This window comes from Mesoplodon mirus (assembly GCF_964341445.2).
Source record: "Mesoplodon mirus genome assembly, chromosome: 3".
In the NCBI taxonomy this organism is placed as follows: domain Eukaryota; kingdom Metazoa; phylum Chordata; class Mammalia; order Artiodactyla; family Ziphiidae; genus Mesoplodon; species Mesoplodon mirus.
In genome coordinates, this window is record NC_138978.1 from 120,923,078 (window position 1) to 120,940,100 (window position 17,023).

The window sequence follows — 17,023 nt, forward strand, 5'->3', positions numbered from 1 at the left end:
TATGTCTGATGAGAGATTTCATACTGTATAAACGTTTTAGATGCTTCATTGGACAAGCCTTTCTCCTAAAGGTTCCTTGAGCTTTCAGAGATTTCCTACCAACTATATTTTTCACTCAATTCACTCTACCTCATTTTCAGTGATTCCCCAACAAGGGCTGGGCTCTGGAACCCATCTGGAGGAGTCACTTCTCATGCCTACTTTTTCTCAGGCCCAAGATACCCTCCTATTCCACCTTCTCAAGGGGCTTTTCCTGACGGTTCCTCCCTGACACTCCTCACTCATTTTTGTTCTCCTGGGTATTTACAGACTCTATGCTCAGAATGACTGAGTATAGAACTCAAGAGACCCAGGACGCATCTCAGAGATCAGAGTCTAGCACTCACTTATAATGGCATGTTGGAAGTTGCAGAGTCAGGCCTGATGTGCTGGACCTGAATTCCTCAGACACATCCTGAGTATCCTCCTCTCCCCTAACACCTTAGTCTCTGAATCCCTTGGGATCCAGGATGCCCAGGGGGTGTGGGATGATCACTTCTGTCTCTACTTGGCTCTCTAGTGAAACCTGAAAGCACTAGGTTGTTGCTTGTTTGGGAGGGAGGATTTATTTTTTTAAAGTCTTTACAAACATACAGTTTTTCTGACTGCAAAAGCAGAATATGTTTATCATAAGAAAATCAAACATTGCAGAATTACATAACAATGTTTGAATTCCCTATGATTCCACCTCCCAGCTGCTGCAAGTTTCATGGATAGTACAGGTTTCCACCTTTGCTCTTACTAACATAGATTATTATTAAGAAACTGGAGCTATACTATATTTGCTCTTATCACTCAAAAATAACAACTTAAATAGTTTTCAGAAGTCGAAACAAATTCAGAGAAGGAGGAAAAGGACTCCAAGACCAATTACTCTACACCTGCTCCTATTAGCCACCTAAAGGAAAACCTCCCTTAAGAACACCATGTGCACCTGACCCTGCCTGGCAGCCTGACCTTGGCCCTGTAGTACTACTAAGGGGGAGTGGTGGTGGCGGTGGTGGTGGAGGAGTGGGAGGGGTGATCAAAGAGCGTCTAGGACAGGAGGCAGCCCTGCACTGGGGCTCTGGAAAACTAAGTTCTAGTCTGATGTTGCCATTAGCAAGCTGAGTCCTTGAATGGTCGCTTAGCCTTTCTCTGCCTCAGTTTTCTCACTGAATGAAGATTCTGATGCCTATCTCTTTTTCTGGTGGTAAGAATTAAATGAGATTTGTTCCTGAAAGATCTAGCACAGCAGCAGGTACACTAGGCATTTTAATACATGTGAGATCCACTTCCCTGCCTTTCCCCCTCCAAGATCTGAAAGTAACTAAACTCTATCCCATGGGGAGAACTAGAGCATCAAACGGTATATGATGTTGGTTTTAATATAATGGCAAATTTCCTTTAAAAATAAATTTAAGTTTTAAAAAGTGAGTTAGCTTAAAGAAAAATATTAAGTAACATTATATAGTCGGTATGAGGATATGGAAAAAAAAATTACGGTGGTAGCAGATGAATTTTAAGAAACGCTGCTTGACAAAACTCGGAGCTTTCTTGCCAGTGTCTCAAACAAGGAATGACCTAACCTGTGCCTGAACAATGACAGGCAATTCCCTGGCTCTCAAGTCAGCCCATTCCATTGTCTGATAGCTCAGGTTCTTTGCAAGGTTTTTTCATGGAGCCAAAAACTGTCTTCCTGAAATCTCCCCTGGACCTAGTTCTACCCTTGAAAGCAGTGGCTTTCAAATCAGGCTTTGCAGAACCTTAGGGCTCCAGGGAAGTGCCCCTGAGGTGGGGGCCGAGGTGGGGAGATGGATTAGGAAAAGTCCCAGATAGCTGAGCATTTATTTGTTTTCTGTATTAGGGTACCAAACAATAAGACTTTGCTCAAGAAAAGGACTTTGCTAAAGAAAGAGAAGATTGAAAATTAGTATTCTGGAGAAACACTGAACCAACCTATTTCCCATTCTATACAGACATTAAAAGAAAGACCAGCGATCTGCTCCTTGGACATCACTTCCCTACAGATGCATTCACTGACTCTTCACCCAGAAACTGAGATAGCCTTACTTCCATGTATGCATTTAAACCACGTTCTTCCTTTACTATTTGTCCTCTAGTAAGTGTCTATCTCAAAACAGGGTTTAGTCTGATCGTTCAAGGCCACATATGGGTAACCCAGTTCTGAAAACAGGGAAAGCAAAAGCGCACGGTGGCTCTGATCACTCACCTGGTCACCGCTGGGGGGAACCAATGCATCTGAGCCCTGCTGCCTGTGGTGCTGGGCCACCCGGGCCATGATCACAGGGGAGGTTCGAGGACTGTCCAGCCCAGGGTCTGACAGTACTGAGTTCCGATTCACCAATGACTAGAGGAACAGAGAATTCTGTGAGAAGAAAACTCGTCCAGGGACTTCCCTGGTGGCTCAGTGGTTAGGAATCCGCCTGCCAATGCAGGGGACATGGGTTTGAGCCCTGGTCCGGGAAGATCCCACATGCCTCAGAGCAACTAAGCCCATGCACCGCAACTACTGAGCCTGCACTCTAGAGCCCGCGTGCCTAGAGTCTGTGCTCTGCAACAAAAGAAGCCACCACAGTGAGAAGCCCATGCACCGCAAAGAAGAGTAGTCCCTGCTCGCTGCAACTAGAGAAAGACTGAACGCAGCAACGAAGACCCAAACGCAGCCAAAAATTAAAAAAAAAAAAAACCTCATCCAGAAGACCCTCAGGGCTCTGCTCGTTGGCTAATAAAAGTCCAGTACTTACTCTGTGCCTGACATTATACTAGCCCTTGGTTATGTATCACCTCGTTTAATGCTCACAATAGCCCTTTGAGGTAGAAACTATTATTCCTCCCACTTCTCACACAAGGAAACTTAAGACTTGGAGAGGTTCTGGGACTTGGTGAAGGTCGAATAGTTAGTAATGTGGTATTCCCTGGATGCAACCTGGGCAGTCTCAATCCACTGCCCACTAGGCTGCATTGCTTCCAGATGTGGAGCCCGCAGGGGAATGTCAACTGTGGATTATTTAGGACCCTCCTCCCCCTTCTTGGTGTCTTTCTGACATACTGGTCCTTCCACGTACGTTCATCATCTTCCCATGAATAGACAGGAACAGTAAAGAAAGAAAAGTCCAACTATTATTTAAAATTAGGTTTTAAACATGTTTTCAATTACTTATTCACATATTTAATTAAGCTGGCTAAGTAAATATTTTGCTCACACCATTATTACTTCTTCCATTCACTCTTATTTTTATATTGCAAGTTTATATTTGCAATTAATATATGCAGACTGAGAACACCTAGAAGACAACCTTTGAAGCCAAAGCCTGAAGTTCTTCTGACCACTCCAGAAAAGATAAGCTATTCAAGTACAGAAAGATCTGTGACAAAGCAAGAGAGGCTGCCACCTCCGATTAGGCCAGGTTCATTGTATTACTCTAAGATGGCGTTATTCGCAGACAGGTGGCAATGTGTTTTTGGTCCAGTCACTGTTTTAGAGAATTTTCGTCTCTGCTCCCTTACACTCAAAAAAGGCTTGCTACAGTTAAAGACATGGCCTCTTTCTCCACCCGACTCTGTATTACAGAGTTGACGATGATAAAATAGAAGCCAGATTTGCTGATCTTGAGTGTAGGATGCCTTTGAACCCCCTGTTTTTGGATCCCAGAGCAGAATGACTAAAACCCTTGGAACTGGAACGATACCAGAGGGCCACAGATGACAGGCCAGAGGCCTTGGTATAAGCAGTGAGCATAGGACCTTTAGGTGTTCAGAGAAGGAAAACTGAATGTATGGTTTTAAAAGAGGCTCCCCCCGCTTTGGCACTCACCTCACCGAGGGAAGGAAAGCGCTCTGTGCCAGAGTCCAAGCCACTGTCCCCCTCCTGGGAATCCAGAGAGAGTCGGCCTGAGAAGAAAAGAACTTACACAGTGAGGAAGGAGCTGTGGTCTGGGGGAAAGAAGGGCCTTTATTCTGGGAACCTGTGCCGAGGGCAGGAGGGCAAAGTTGCCACCTGCCTTTCTTTCCCAGTTTCCCTTCAGCTCTCTTACACGACTCCCTGAGAACCTCTACACCTAGCTTTTACCTACCTGTACACCTGAGCCCAGGCAGTGTCACCTCCTAAAATAATCCTCCATAGCTCTACCTTGCAACGAGTGCTAGCCCTCAGTTCATCCCAACCCTCTTCTGGTTCCCATCCATTTCCTCTTATGACAGCGTCTCTTGAGCTCCTAGCTGCTAGGCGCTGGTAGGCATGCTGTTGTCTGGACCACCATCATTCTAGTATCTCCCTGGCACTTATCTATCCAGGGCTACTGGTTATACACTCATTTCTACTGAATAAGTTGTATCCAAGTTCCCTGTCTCTGGTACTGCTTTCTCTCATTATTCTATTTCTCAGAGGCAGGGACTATATTTTTTCCCCCTGAATCTGCCCCAAAGGGAGGGGACAACAGAATAGACAAGAAATGTAGACTAGAGATGTGCCAGAGAAAAAAGGCGTGCTGCGGGGACTCACCTTCTGATGATCTCTGGCTGGTGTCACCATATAGCGGAAGTATGTCCTAAAAAAGAAAGGTCCGGAGGGTGGACAAAGGCTGTGAACCTCTCCCCTTACTGTTTTCCTCCAATCAACCCTTCCCTCAGTCTCAGCAGATAACATCTGCTTACAATTAGTGGCCTCTTCTGCTTCACTGCCTGAAAAATGCCCCTTTGGAAGAGCTATTGCTTCATTTCTACAGTTTGAGGAGAATGGTGACCCCTAATGGTGAAAAGGGAGCTTTACTATTAGCAAAATTCTAAAAACTTACTTGATTTCTCATCCTGGACCTCAAAGCGTCTATTGCTTTAGTTGGGCTGGACACAGAAAGAACTTCCAAACTACCAAGGAGTATGAAAATCTCTAGCAGATGGAAAGCTCTGCCTCTAAAGATCTTTGAAGACTGACAGGCGCTGGACTGGGGCTGACCAGCCATTTGTGGAGGGAATTATGTTGCTAGTGCTTTACTGTTTATGATGCACTCTTGTCTATATCTCATTGAGTTTTTCAACAACTCTGAGGCAGGTATAGTACTCCCATGTTATAAATGAGGAAACAGAAGACCAGAGATTTTAAGGAACTTGCCCAAGGTACACAGCAGGTAAAGTATAAAGCCAGAGTTGGCGCTCAGCCCCCTGGATTCCAAGCTGAATGTTTCAGACTCAACCACTTGCAGAGCACACGAGCGCAGAGGCAGCAGCGGCAGCACACATGCACTGGCCCCGTGCCGAGGGCATCCTTTAGTTCTGACAATACCACTGTTAGGCAGATCCTGCCGTAGCTCCATTTCATAAATGAGGACACCAAGGCTCCCAGGGATTAAGTCACTTGCCCAAGAGTCTTAAAGCTGGTGAGCATTATAGCTGGGAGGTGAATCCAGATGGTCTAAGTCCTAAACCTGAGCTCCTATCAACCATGTGATACTGAGAAGTCCTTCAGAAAATAAAAGTTTCCAGTTGATTAGCCTGTGTTTCCCAGACTTTTTTGATCTGGCTGTTCTGAAAGAGAAAGTAGATCATCCTCAAATAATTTCTATTGGCTTTGGCAAATATTATTCTTGGAGATCTTAAAGTTTTTGGAGAGTTACTTATTTACCCAAAGAACTAAGGCCCGATGGAGAGAAGTAAGACACTAATTAATACTTATTAATTAATAAGTCCCTGACTAGAACAGATAAGGAAGTGCCTCCTCTCTGGGATTTCCCACAAAGTGTGGTTAGTACTGCTACAGATCCCTCTCAACTGACTGGGGATCCTTTACTTAGGCTGACTTTTAAAAGTTCTCGTATTTCTTTGAAAAGACCCATTACTAGAGGGAGAGGTGATGGGAAAAGCTACCAGATGAATACTGAGTAAAATTAGTGCCGGAATATACATCAGCTATGAGGAAACTACCCAGAAGGGGATGGATAATTAGGAGATCAAAGCCGACAGTCTGATTTATTGCAATATTTCTTTCTTTCTATTACAACTGTAAGCTGCTGGAGGGCAAGAAACAGGCTATTTCTTTTTATGGGATCCCAAGTGTCAGGACAGTGCTCAGTCTCTATGGAGCTATATAAAGAACTGCTTACCTCTGTTTCTTTGTAAAACACTAAACACTCACTAGCTCAGCCCTGCGGTCCTGTAGGACTCGGGAAGCCTCTGTCCTAGATTTCTCCCTCATTCTCCCCTCCATCCACCTGCACGTGCCCTTCCTAGAGCTAAGCCTACCATCACTCACCACTAAGCCACCAGTCTCCTGCTGGATCTTCAGCTGTAACTGAGTGACTCGCCGCCGGGCGCCTTCGATCTGCTCTTCCAGCAGGCTGCCGGGGTTCCGGCTATACACCTCACAGATACGCTGGGGGGCGGGGAGGGGGCGAGGAGGACAAGGAGGAAGGGAAAAGGCAGAGGAGTGGTTAGTAGAGAATGGACGACTCACCAGTGGGGAGAGTAGGCAGTTATCCCAAAACAAAGAGGAGAGAAAGGAGATCTCTGCCTCCTAGGAGATACATGTTACTTCACCATCACTCAGGAGCAGAAAGAGGTATAAATGGTGAGAAAAAGAACACGAGGCAACTAGAGAAAGAAGACGTGACACAAAGGCCCGTCCTGATCTGACCTGTTCTTAAGGCCTACTTGCTAAATGAGGTCTTCCTTGACTGCTGCTGAAGGGTTAGATATTTAAGTGACTGGCCAGACTAGCACACACACAAAAGTGCTAAGGAGGAAACATACACACAGTGAGAACCGCAGGAGATGAGAGGAAGAAGCACCCCCGTCCCCCAGCCCTGTAGCTGGGAACCACTCTGAGACTTATCTAGCATCCTCCCAGCATACGGCAGAGCACAGCATGCGTGTTTAGAGCTTGGGCTTTGCAGTCAGAGAGGCCTGGCTCTGAATTCTGGCTTACTAGCTGTGTAGACTTGGGCAAGCTTTACTACGTCCTCATGGATCAAATGGAGATGACGGTACCTGCCTCTGGGGATGGCTGTAAGCTCTGAATGAGATTATGTATGGAAAGTGCTGAGCAGAATGTCTGGTGCATAATTACTTGACTGAATACATGGCAGCTATTATTATTTTAGTACCAAATGAAATGCTCAGTGAAGTTGGTGGGTTAAATAGTTAAATAAAGACGTTGGGTGCACATTTTCTCCAAGATCGTCTGGGGCCATACTTGCTGTCTCATCTTCTCCATGTCTCTCAAGCCCCCAACGCTCCTCTTAGTCTCTGCAGATAGTATCGGCTGGTAAGAACTTTCCCAACTTTACTCCATTTCAAGGCATCTGCAGCCACCCTTTCCCTCTGCCTCAGAATAGAAACTCTGTCTAAATCTTCCACAAGGTTAGTGCCTCCAGCTGCCTCGGGCTCCTCTTCGGCATCGTTCACGTATCTCCAGTCTCCTCTTTCCAATGGCTCCTTCTCCTCATCCTACAAAAATGCTTGTTTCCTGTCTTAAAACAAAAACAAGCCACTACAACAAAACCTTTTCCATCAAGTCTGATTATTCTTCAAGCCACCGTCTCAGTCTTTTCTCCTTCCTTTCACAGCCACGTTTCTAAACAGGAGTCTCTATGTAGAGCCCAGACTTCTTAGCCTTCCAGCCACTCTTCAGCATACACAGCCTAGTTCCGCTCACCACCTCGCTCTTCCAAAGGCGAAATGACCCAGTGGCTGAATCCAATGGTCTCTTCTTAGTCCTCAACTCTCCAGACCTCTTTAAACACCCATCTCCTCCAAATGCTATCTTCTTTTGACTTCTTAACTCGACACTGTCTTGGGTCACCTCACACCCCTCTCCCCAACCACAGCTTTATCCCTTCCTCCTCTCTTAAATCTAGGTGAGCCTTCAGCCCCGCAAACATTTACAGAGAGCTGATACACACCAGGCCCTGTGCCAGCTGTGCAGGAGGAATATGCAAATGTAGGCATGGTCCTGGCCATTAAGGAACTTAGTCCAACAGAGGAAGACAAATAAATAATTAAAATACAAGTACCACAGCAATTGCTGTGACGTTAGAGGTTGGTGCGGTGTGCTACAGAAGCACGGATGTTCCGAAATTCCGCCCTCAGCTCTCTCCTCTTTTCTGCAGCGGTGCCCTAGGTGATACCGTCTAGCCCCCAGTTTCAACTACCACCTGTATGCTGAGGCCACCCGATCTCTATTTCAACCCAATCTTGTCTCCTGAGGTTCATCCTTGTTATCTCCGTGTGCCTGGTGGATGATCTGCTTATCTGAACTTCCCCATGGGTGCTTAAACTCAGTACATCCAAAGATTACCTTCATTCCTTTCCCCTAAACCCTGCTCCTCTCTTCCGCCTCACTCCATCAATGGTATCACCATCTGTGTAGGCACACAAACTTGGGGCTATCTTTTCTTTCTTCTTCTTTACCTCCCCCTTCCAGCTGATAAGTTCTACTGATCTGACCCCTGAGATGTCTCCCATTGCCATCCCTCATTCTGTTCTTTTTTCTTTTGGCCACGCAGAGTGGCACGAGGGATCTTAGTTCCTCGACCAGGGATCGAACCCGTGCCCCCTGCAGTGGAGGTGCAGAGTCCTAACCCCTGGACCGCCAGGGAATGGAGGGGATTCAGTGTGTCTCACATTGCCATCCCTCCTTCTGTTCTTATTCCTGCTGTTCTTGTTAAATCGGTCATCATTTCTTTTTTTTTTTCCATTTCTCATTAACTTTATTTTTTTATTTTTTTCATCATTTCTTATCTACTGCAACAGCCTCCAACATAGTTTCCTTATGTGTCAATCCACTTAACACACTTTTCTAAAGAAAACTGATTTGAAGATACGATCACTCCCCTACTCAAATCCTTTGATCAATTCCCACTGCTTTCAGAATAAACTTCAAGCTCATCATGGTATTGAAGGCCCAAAGCACATTCCAGAGTGAAAAAGACTGAACCCAACTGGAATGTCATCTCATGAAGCCTTCTCTGATCACTGCATAATTAATTATTCCTTCTTTTGGGCTTTAATGGCATTAAAAAATATTTTTAAAATTATTATCAACATATAATTCATATAACATAAACTTCACCATTTAAAAGTATACAATTTAGGGGACTTCCCTGGTGGTCCAGTGGTAAAGAATCCACCTTCCAATGCAGGGGACTCGGGTTTGATCCCTGCTCAGGGAACTAAGATCCCACATGCCACGGGGCGACTAAGCCCGCACACCAAAACCAAGAGCCGATGCACGGCAACGAAAAAGATCCCGCAGGCCTCAACTAAGACCTGACGTAGCCAAAAAAATAAAGAAAATAAATAAATATTTAAAAAAAAGTATACAATTCAGTGGTTTTTAGTATATTCACAGAGTTGTACAAACATCCCCACTATCTAATTCCAGAACATTTCTATCAACCCAACAAGAAAGCAGTCACTCCCAATTTCCCCTTCCTCCACCTCCTGGCAACCACTAATTTACTTTCTGTTTTTACGGATTTACCTATTCTGGACTTCCACACAAATGGAATCATACAATATGTGGCCTTTTGTGTCTGGCTTCTTTCACTTAGTCTGTTTTCAGGGTTCTTCCATGTTAAAGCATGTATCAGTACTTCATTCCTTTTTATGGCTGAATAATATCCCACTTTATGGATACAACACATTTTGTTTATCTACTCATCAGTTAATGGGAATTTGGGTTGTTTCCACTTCTTGGCCATTATGCAATTAATCAATGTTATTATGAATGTTTATGTACAGGTTTTATGCTTTGAACTCTCTTGGGTATACACTTAGGTGTGGAATTGACAGATCGTACGTTTAATATTTTGAAGAACTGCCAAACTGGCTGCACTATGGTGGGAGTAGATTAGGATAGCGGATATGTAGACAAAATATAAACAAACATTTCTCCAACTTCTCCACATGCTCACCAATAACTGTTATTTTGGCTCTAGCCGTCCTAGTGCGTGTGCAGTGGTATCTCGTAGTTCTGGTTAGCCTCTCCCTAATGGCTAATGATATTAAGCATCTTTTCATGTGCTTATTGGCCATTTGTATGTCTTCTTTATTGGACTGTGTATTCAAATTCTCTGCTAACTTTTAAATTGGGTTGAGTTTTAAGCATCTATTACATATTCTGGTACTAGACCCTTATCAGATATATGTGCTGCAAATATTTTCTCCTATTCTGTGGTTGTCTTTTTACTTTCTTGATAGTGTCCTTTGATGGATAAAAGTTTTTAATTTTGATGAAGTCTAATTTATCTTTTTTGGGGGGGTGTTTATGCTTTTGGTGTCACAGCCTAGAAACCACTGCCTCATCCAAGGTCATAAAGATTTATACCTATGTTTTCTTCTAAGAGTTTTATAGTTTTTAAAAATAGTTTTAGTTCTTACATTTTAAGTCTTTGATCCACTTTTTTTTTTTTTTTTTTTTTTTGCGGTACGCGGGCCTCTCACTGCTGTGGCCTCTCCCGTTGCGGAGCACAGGCTCCGGATGCGCAGGCTCAGCGGCCATGGCTCACGGGCCCAGCTGCTCCGCGGCATGTGGCATCTTCCCGGACCGGGGCATGAACCCGTGTCCCCTGCATCGACAGGCGGACTCTCAACCACTGCGCCACCAGGGAAGCCCCTTTGATCCATTTTGAGTTAAATTTTGTTTATTGTGTGAGGTAAGAGTTCAAATTCCTTCTTTGCGTATAGACACCCTCTTGTCCCAGAACCATTTGTTGAAAAGACCATTCTTTCTCTACTGAACTATCTTGACACTGTCAAAAACCAACTGACCATAGATGTATGGATTAATCTCTGGACTCTGAATTCTATTCTACTGATCTATAGGTCTATCTTTATACCAGTACCACACTATCTTGATTATTCTATGACTTGCAGCAAAATGTAAGTATCAGCACTTATTACAGTGCAGTATAACTTTATCTTCATTCATCCATTGATATTCTACTGGATTATAAACTCCTTAAAGGAAAGATTCCTCTCTCACTTATCTTTATAACCATTCTAACCTTTGTCCCTAGCACTGGCCCATGCCTCCACTGCAGCACATACACAGTACCTAGCACACAGCAGGAACTCAATGTTTGTTAAAGAAATGAGTATATTTTCATGTCTTGGTGCCTTTGTCCTATGCTGTCCATTTACCAGCATTCTCTTCCTCATCTCTTTTGCCTACTGAAGCCCTATCCTTCAAGGCCCAGCTGAAATACAATCTTCTCAGTGAAGTTTCCCTCACATTTCCCATTATTAATTAACTGCTCTCTTCTTTGTTCTCTTATTGCAAGCTCTTTGTTCCTCCCACTCTCTTACTGTAATATGAAATTTCCCCATGAGATTGTAAACATGTTGAGGGCAAGAACTGTCTAATCGTTTTAATCTCTGTATACCGTAGGAACTAAAGCAATGCTTTACATACAGTGGGAACTTAGAAATTTGTTGAATTGAAATGAAGGGGCAAGGAGCCCACTGTAAGCCATGGCTATTATAGGAATCTGGTTATTCCCGTCCAGACAAATTAATCTTCCTCCTGTCTTCCCTGTGCATCATTCTCCAGGCCTGGAAATCTCTCTGCATCCCCTCCTCCATCAGCCTGGCCTGGCATTCACCCCCAACCCCCACCTTCCTTCCCTCTTATCCTTCCCTTCCCAGAACCTCTAAGATCAATTCCAACTGATTTTCCTCAGTTCTCATGTTCCTTCATTTTATTCTACCTGTCTCATCACTTGTATTTTCTCTACATAGTCACCATTCTAATCTATTACCATAAGCTCTATTACCCTATTCACTCTATCCATCAAATTCTGCTTTAACAAATTCCATTGGCCTATGGCAATTCATTAGTAGTCCTGCAGTTTGACTTTTTAAGGTTTTACTGTGATAGGATATGGCCTGCAAATTAAGTTGTACACACTGGCAGATTGCTCTGATAAAGTATTATTTCATTAAGGCAATGGCCAGTCTACCCTCAGCAGCGACCTTACCTGTAACTCTTTCTCCTCCTGCCTCAGCATATTCCTAAGGATCTGGGTGGCATGTTTTTGAAATTCAGGATCCTAAGAATGGAAAATATGACAGTAGTGAGAATTGGGGACCAGATCAATAGCTTTTATTCTCGTCTACCAGCTGATTCCTGGTGAAGGAAAGCTATGAGTAGAGCCTGGGTCATAAGAATGTTTTGTATAACACTCAGTATCTCACTGAAATTCAGTAAACATAAAATCTGATTTTGATTTCATTCCTAATTTCCTAGAAACCCTGGCTGTAATCAAATCTGTTATCAATTGCTCTCTGAAGTCTCCCAGGACTTGCTGGTTGGTCTTCTTTCCAACCAGAAAATCCTGTTCCCTATTCCTATCTGCCTCCTGTCCTCTTTTAACTCCTCACACAGGTTATCCTGGCCCTTGGGTTCTCTCCCTACTATTCTTGTCCTTTCCTGACTCTCTCCCCTACAGACTAGGCTCCATATTTCATTCCTCCAAGCAGCCTTTTTCCCCAGGAAGCCTTTTCCCCTACTCCTTGACTTATTCCATACCCTTGTAACAATGACTGGCAACAGTCTTTACAGATGCCTCTGACCATGGCTGGAGGTGTGCACTTTCTCCCTGATGGGGAGAACTCTCAAAGGGCCTCCTTAGAGCCTTGCACACACACAGGAAACTGCTGCTGCTATCTGATAAAGTGCATTTCCACTTACATGGAAAGAGGACACTAAGGCATGGAACACCCCTTTAATGCAGTTCTCATTTTGCTCTACTTTTTGATGGTCTTCATACAGCTCTTTGGCTTGTCTCTTCCTGCCAGTCTGCCATTTGATTTAACCTGCTTTCATTCCAATGCGGAGCTCTTCAAAAGGACACCACAATGAGGAGAGGAGTAGGAGGACCATTACCTGAAGAGGTTTGGGTCCTGTGATGCGCTGTGGAGGTGGCAGAGGTGGAGGGGGTGGTGGTGGTGGGATCACAGGGGTGACTCGGGGAGCTCCTGCTGGAACTGGGTCCTGCTGGGGCCCAGAGACACCAATGGACGAGGGTGAAGAGCCCAGGAGGGTCAGTGCAACATAGGCACCAGCTGGAGGAAGGCAAAGAGAGGCTTGCTCAAGTGGTATTGTTCTCAACAGCAGACATTCAAGGTACAAAGGAGGGGGTTCTCCCTTCTCCTTCCATTAAGCTTATAATTCTTCAGGTAAAGTTCTCCTCACTTTTAATGCCCCACCTGTTCTTTAATTCCTGTCCTTCCATCCTGCATCAACACAAGTATCCCTTCCTTCCCTTTCCTCATGTAGAGACCTCAACCAAAATCCCACCCGGAACTATCTGGGAGCTGCCTGCCCAGTCCCTGTTTCCTGGGACTGGGAGAGGGGAGTGAGCAGTATCTGAGTGAGACCTGGTCTTAGTAGAATATGATCTAAAACGTAGGGCAAAGATGGGTGGAAAAATAAAGATGTCGGATGAGAGACTAATAGTGTCTCCACTTGAAATGACAGTGGGGAACTGTGGTAGTCTACAATGATCAGGCCAAGAAGAAAGACTTCGGCTGCCTCGCACGTCTACAAAGGAAGCCTCCTGGGGCAACAGGCCTGCTTCCACCCATGCCCCATTTGATCCCCTAATTTCTTTCATTGTCAGCTCTCCCCAACTCACATTTGATAAGCTTCACCACTTCCAGATGTGAGCTATTGGTCACCATGGTGCCGTTCACCTGTTGGGGGACAAACGACATGATTGAGTAATGGCAGTGGAAGCCCAGGGGATCCTTCTCCTAGGTCAATCACCACTCCTTTAGGGAGCCATTTATCAATGTTCTCTAGCATAGTAAAACATTACAGAAGCTTGGTCAGAGTCAAGAAGGGCCTAGAATGTGGAACCCAGCTATCTTAGTCCCCAGTCTCTGTCACATTATACTACTCACTCTCATGGTACCACCCCCCCACTCAGTGGCTGATGACAGCTGGTACGAAAACGGAAGTGTGGAGGATGGCCAAGGCCAGAAGTGACGCTGCACCCCCTCCTCTGGGGGCGGAGAGGGAAGGTCACTCACTTTGATGATCCGGTCGCCCTCTTTCACACCGGCTTTCATGGCTGCGCCTCCTGTGAGGAAGGAGAAGGCCTGGTCAGCAGAGCCCCACGACATTTCCAGAGGTGGCTGAATCTACACCAACGACCCTGTCAGATCACCTTCCCCCTCAAATCCCTTCTCACCTCTCTGTGTTAAGTGCCTCAAATGCTGGGTGTACATCCTATTCTGCTCCAGTGACACAACTACCTTTGAGCTGGACTGGACTGTATAAGGACACATCTCTTGCTCTTTCCTCTACCTGGCTCAGAAGCCAGACTTCTCCTCTGAGAGCCAGGCCAAGGTGGCAGAGAGGCATGGCCATGCTCTGGAGAGAGTAATGTGTGCTTTATTTGAATGTGTCTAGATGTGTTCCAAGGTCAAATAAGAGTTATTTCTATTATCCAGTGGGAAGAACGAGTTCACTGTATTAAATAATTGCTGAAGTAATAATCATTTTTAAGAGGAATATGAGAAAAGGATTAAAACAAGCGTTTTCAAAACGTGGTCCCTAAGCCCTGAGAGGTTCACAAGGATATTATGGGGGTTCCTAGCATTAAGGATAATAATGATCACTGCTTTATTTTCTGTTAAAAAGTTGTTCTGGAGCTGCAGTGGTTTTTTTTTTTTTTTTTTTTTTTTTTTTTTTTTTTTCCAGTATGCAGGCCTCTCACTGTTGTGGCCTCTCCCGTTGCGGAGCACAGGCTCCGGACGCGCAGGTTCAGCGGCCATGGCTCACGGGCCCAGCCGCTCCACGGCATGTGGGATCTTCCGAGACCGGGGCACGAACCCGTGTCCCCTGCATCGGCAAGCAGACTCTCAACCACTGCGCCACCAGGGAAGCCCACTGCAGTGGTTTAGATCACCACGTACAGTCGTCCCTCGGTATCCACCAGGGATTAGTTCTAGTACCTCCCACAGATATCAAAATCTGCAGATGTTCAAGTCCCTTACTTAAAATGGAGTAGTACACACCTGCAGGTTTCGCATCTGTTGATTCAACCAACTGCAGATGGAAATTTCAATCTGCAGCTGGTTGAATCCATGGATGCAGAATTCTCAGATGCGAAACTCGCGGATATGGAAGGCCAAATGTAGTTTTAAATAAGTTAGAGTCCTAGTTTAAGTTATACCCAGGAAGCATAAGAAACACTAATGATGAGATAAGTTCATGAGGGACTTCCCTGGTGGTCCAGTGGTAAAGAATCCACCTTCCAATGCAGGGGACTCGGGTTTGATCCCTGGGTGGGGAACTAAGATCCCACATGCTGCGGGGCAACTAAGCCCACGCACCACAACTACCGAGCCCACGTGCCTCAACTAGAGAGTCCACATGCCACAACTACTGAGCCCACGTGCCTCAACTAGACAGTCCACGTGCCACAACTACTGAGCCCGCATGCCTCATCTACTGAGCCTGTGCACTGCAACTACTGAGCCTGTGTGCTCTGGAGCCTGCATGTCACTAGAGAGGAGCTTGTGTGCCACAACGAAGAGCCTCCGAGCTGCAATGAAAGTTCCCACGTAACGCAACTAAGACCTGACGCAGCCAAATAAATAAATAAATAAATTTTAAAAATATGTTCACTCAGAAAGCTTATTAAAAAAAAAAGAAAGGGCCTCCCTGGTGGCGCAGTGGTTGAGAGTCCGCCTGCCGATGCAGGGGATACGGGTTCGTGCCCCGGTCTGGGAGGATCCCATATGCCGCGGAGCGGCTGGGCCCGTGAGCCATGGCCGCTGGGCCTGCGCATCCGGAGCCTGTGCTCCGCAACGGGAGAGGCCACAACAGTGAGAGGCCCGCATACCGCAAAAAGGAAAAAAAAAAAAAAAAAAAAAAAAAAGAAAGAAAGAAGTTCACGAGAAGCATAAAAATTATGTTTCTTGTAAATCTGCCCCAAGATGATCCTTAAATCTGTAAGTTGCATTCATCTGATCAAAACAAAACTCCAACAAAGCACATCTAGATGTTTCTAGTCTGAAAAGGGAAATTACAGTGATGACTACATTCCAATTTGGCTTTTCAGTATTGGGACCCAGACTACCCTCATCTAAAGTGTGCTATTGGGCTTCCCTGGTGGAGCAGTGGTTGAGAGTCCGCCTGCCGATGCAGGGGACACGGGTTCGTGCCCCGGTCCGGGAAGATCCCACATGCCGTGGAGCGGCTAGGCCCGTGAGCCATGGCCGCTAAGCCTGCGCGTCCGGAGCCTGTGCTCCGCAACAGGAGAGGCCACAACAGTGAGAGGCCCGCGTACCGCAAAAAAAAAATTAAAAAAAAAAGTCTGCTATTTATGGAAAAGTACTTGCAAGTAGCTTGAAAACTCTCTTTTACACTGTCATCTAGAATCTAAAGGTGGAGAGGAAAGAGCTATTTTGCCTGAATGTACGAAACACGTGAGGTGACTTCTAATAACTTAGGGATTAAAAGAAATTAAACTTTTCAGCGTAAAGGAATTAGAGCAGAAGTTCTAAACTTCAGTAAGCATGAGACTCACCAGGAGAATTTTTTAAAAAGCATAGTCCTTGACCCCCTTGCTAGCAAGTGATTCAGTAGTTCTGGGACTAGGCCCCGGAATGAGGATTTCAATCATCCTAAGGACCTAGGTGATTCTGATGTAGGCAGAACACAGGCTACACTCTGAGAAACAGTGAATTGAGAAGGCTAAAATCTGTAAAAGACAACAACTGCTTTGTTACTCTTGTGATTTCAGTGCCAATCCAAATGAAGTCTCTCCCTCTCTCCTGCCCGAAATACTCATACATACACAGATTTTCCAAAACTCATATTTTACTGCAGGCCATCCTTTTGTTCTTTCCTCTCCAGGTCTGAGAGGAGGAAAAATTGGAAGAATGCTGAACTCACACTTCACTGGAGGGGATCCCCATACTTTCTGTATCAAACAGACCATAGAGGCAGAGTACAAGTTACTGGCAGTCCCACTTG

The 17,023-nt window shown here is 45.2% G+C and overlaps 1 protein-coding gene across 8 annotated transcripts in view; it reads right to left on the bottom strand.

Annotated features, from left to right (window-relative positions):
• The window catches only part of ARHGEF11 (Rho guanine nucleotide exchange factor 11), a 114,135-nt gene that overhangs the window by 30,238 nt on the left and 66,874 nt on the right, over positions 1–17,023 (bottom strand). For 6 of the 8 annotated variants that reach the window (XM_082615742.1, XM_082615745.1, XM_082615743.1 and 3 more), the window contains 8 exons: positions 14,068–14,117; positions 13,671–13,728; positions 12,920–13,098; positions 12,012–12,083; positions 6,287–6,406; positions 4,544–4,589; positions 3,857–3,933; positions 2,252–2,389 (listed from right to left, as the gene is read on the bottom strand). In XM_082615742.1, the coding sequence (XP_082471868.1) occupies positions 2,252–2,389; positions 3,857–3,933; positions 4,544–4,589; positions 6,287–6,406; positions 12,012–12,083; positions 12,920–13,098; positions 13,671–13,728; positions 14,068–14,117 (740 nt within the window). The remainder of the gene's footprint in view (positions 1–2,251; positions 2,390–3,856; positions 3,934–4,543; positions 4,590–6,286; positions 6,407–12,011; positions 12,084–12,919; positions 13,099–13,670; positions 13,729–14,067; positions 14,118–17,023) is intronic. The other 2 variants (XM_082615747.1, XM_082615746.1) reach the window with 1 other exon arrangement.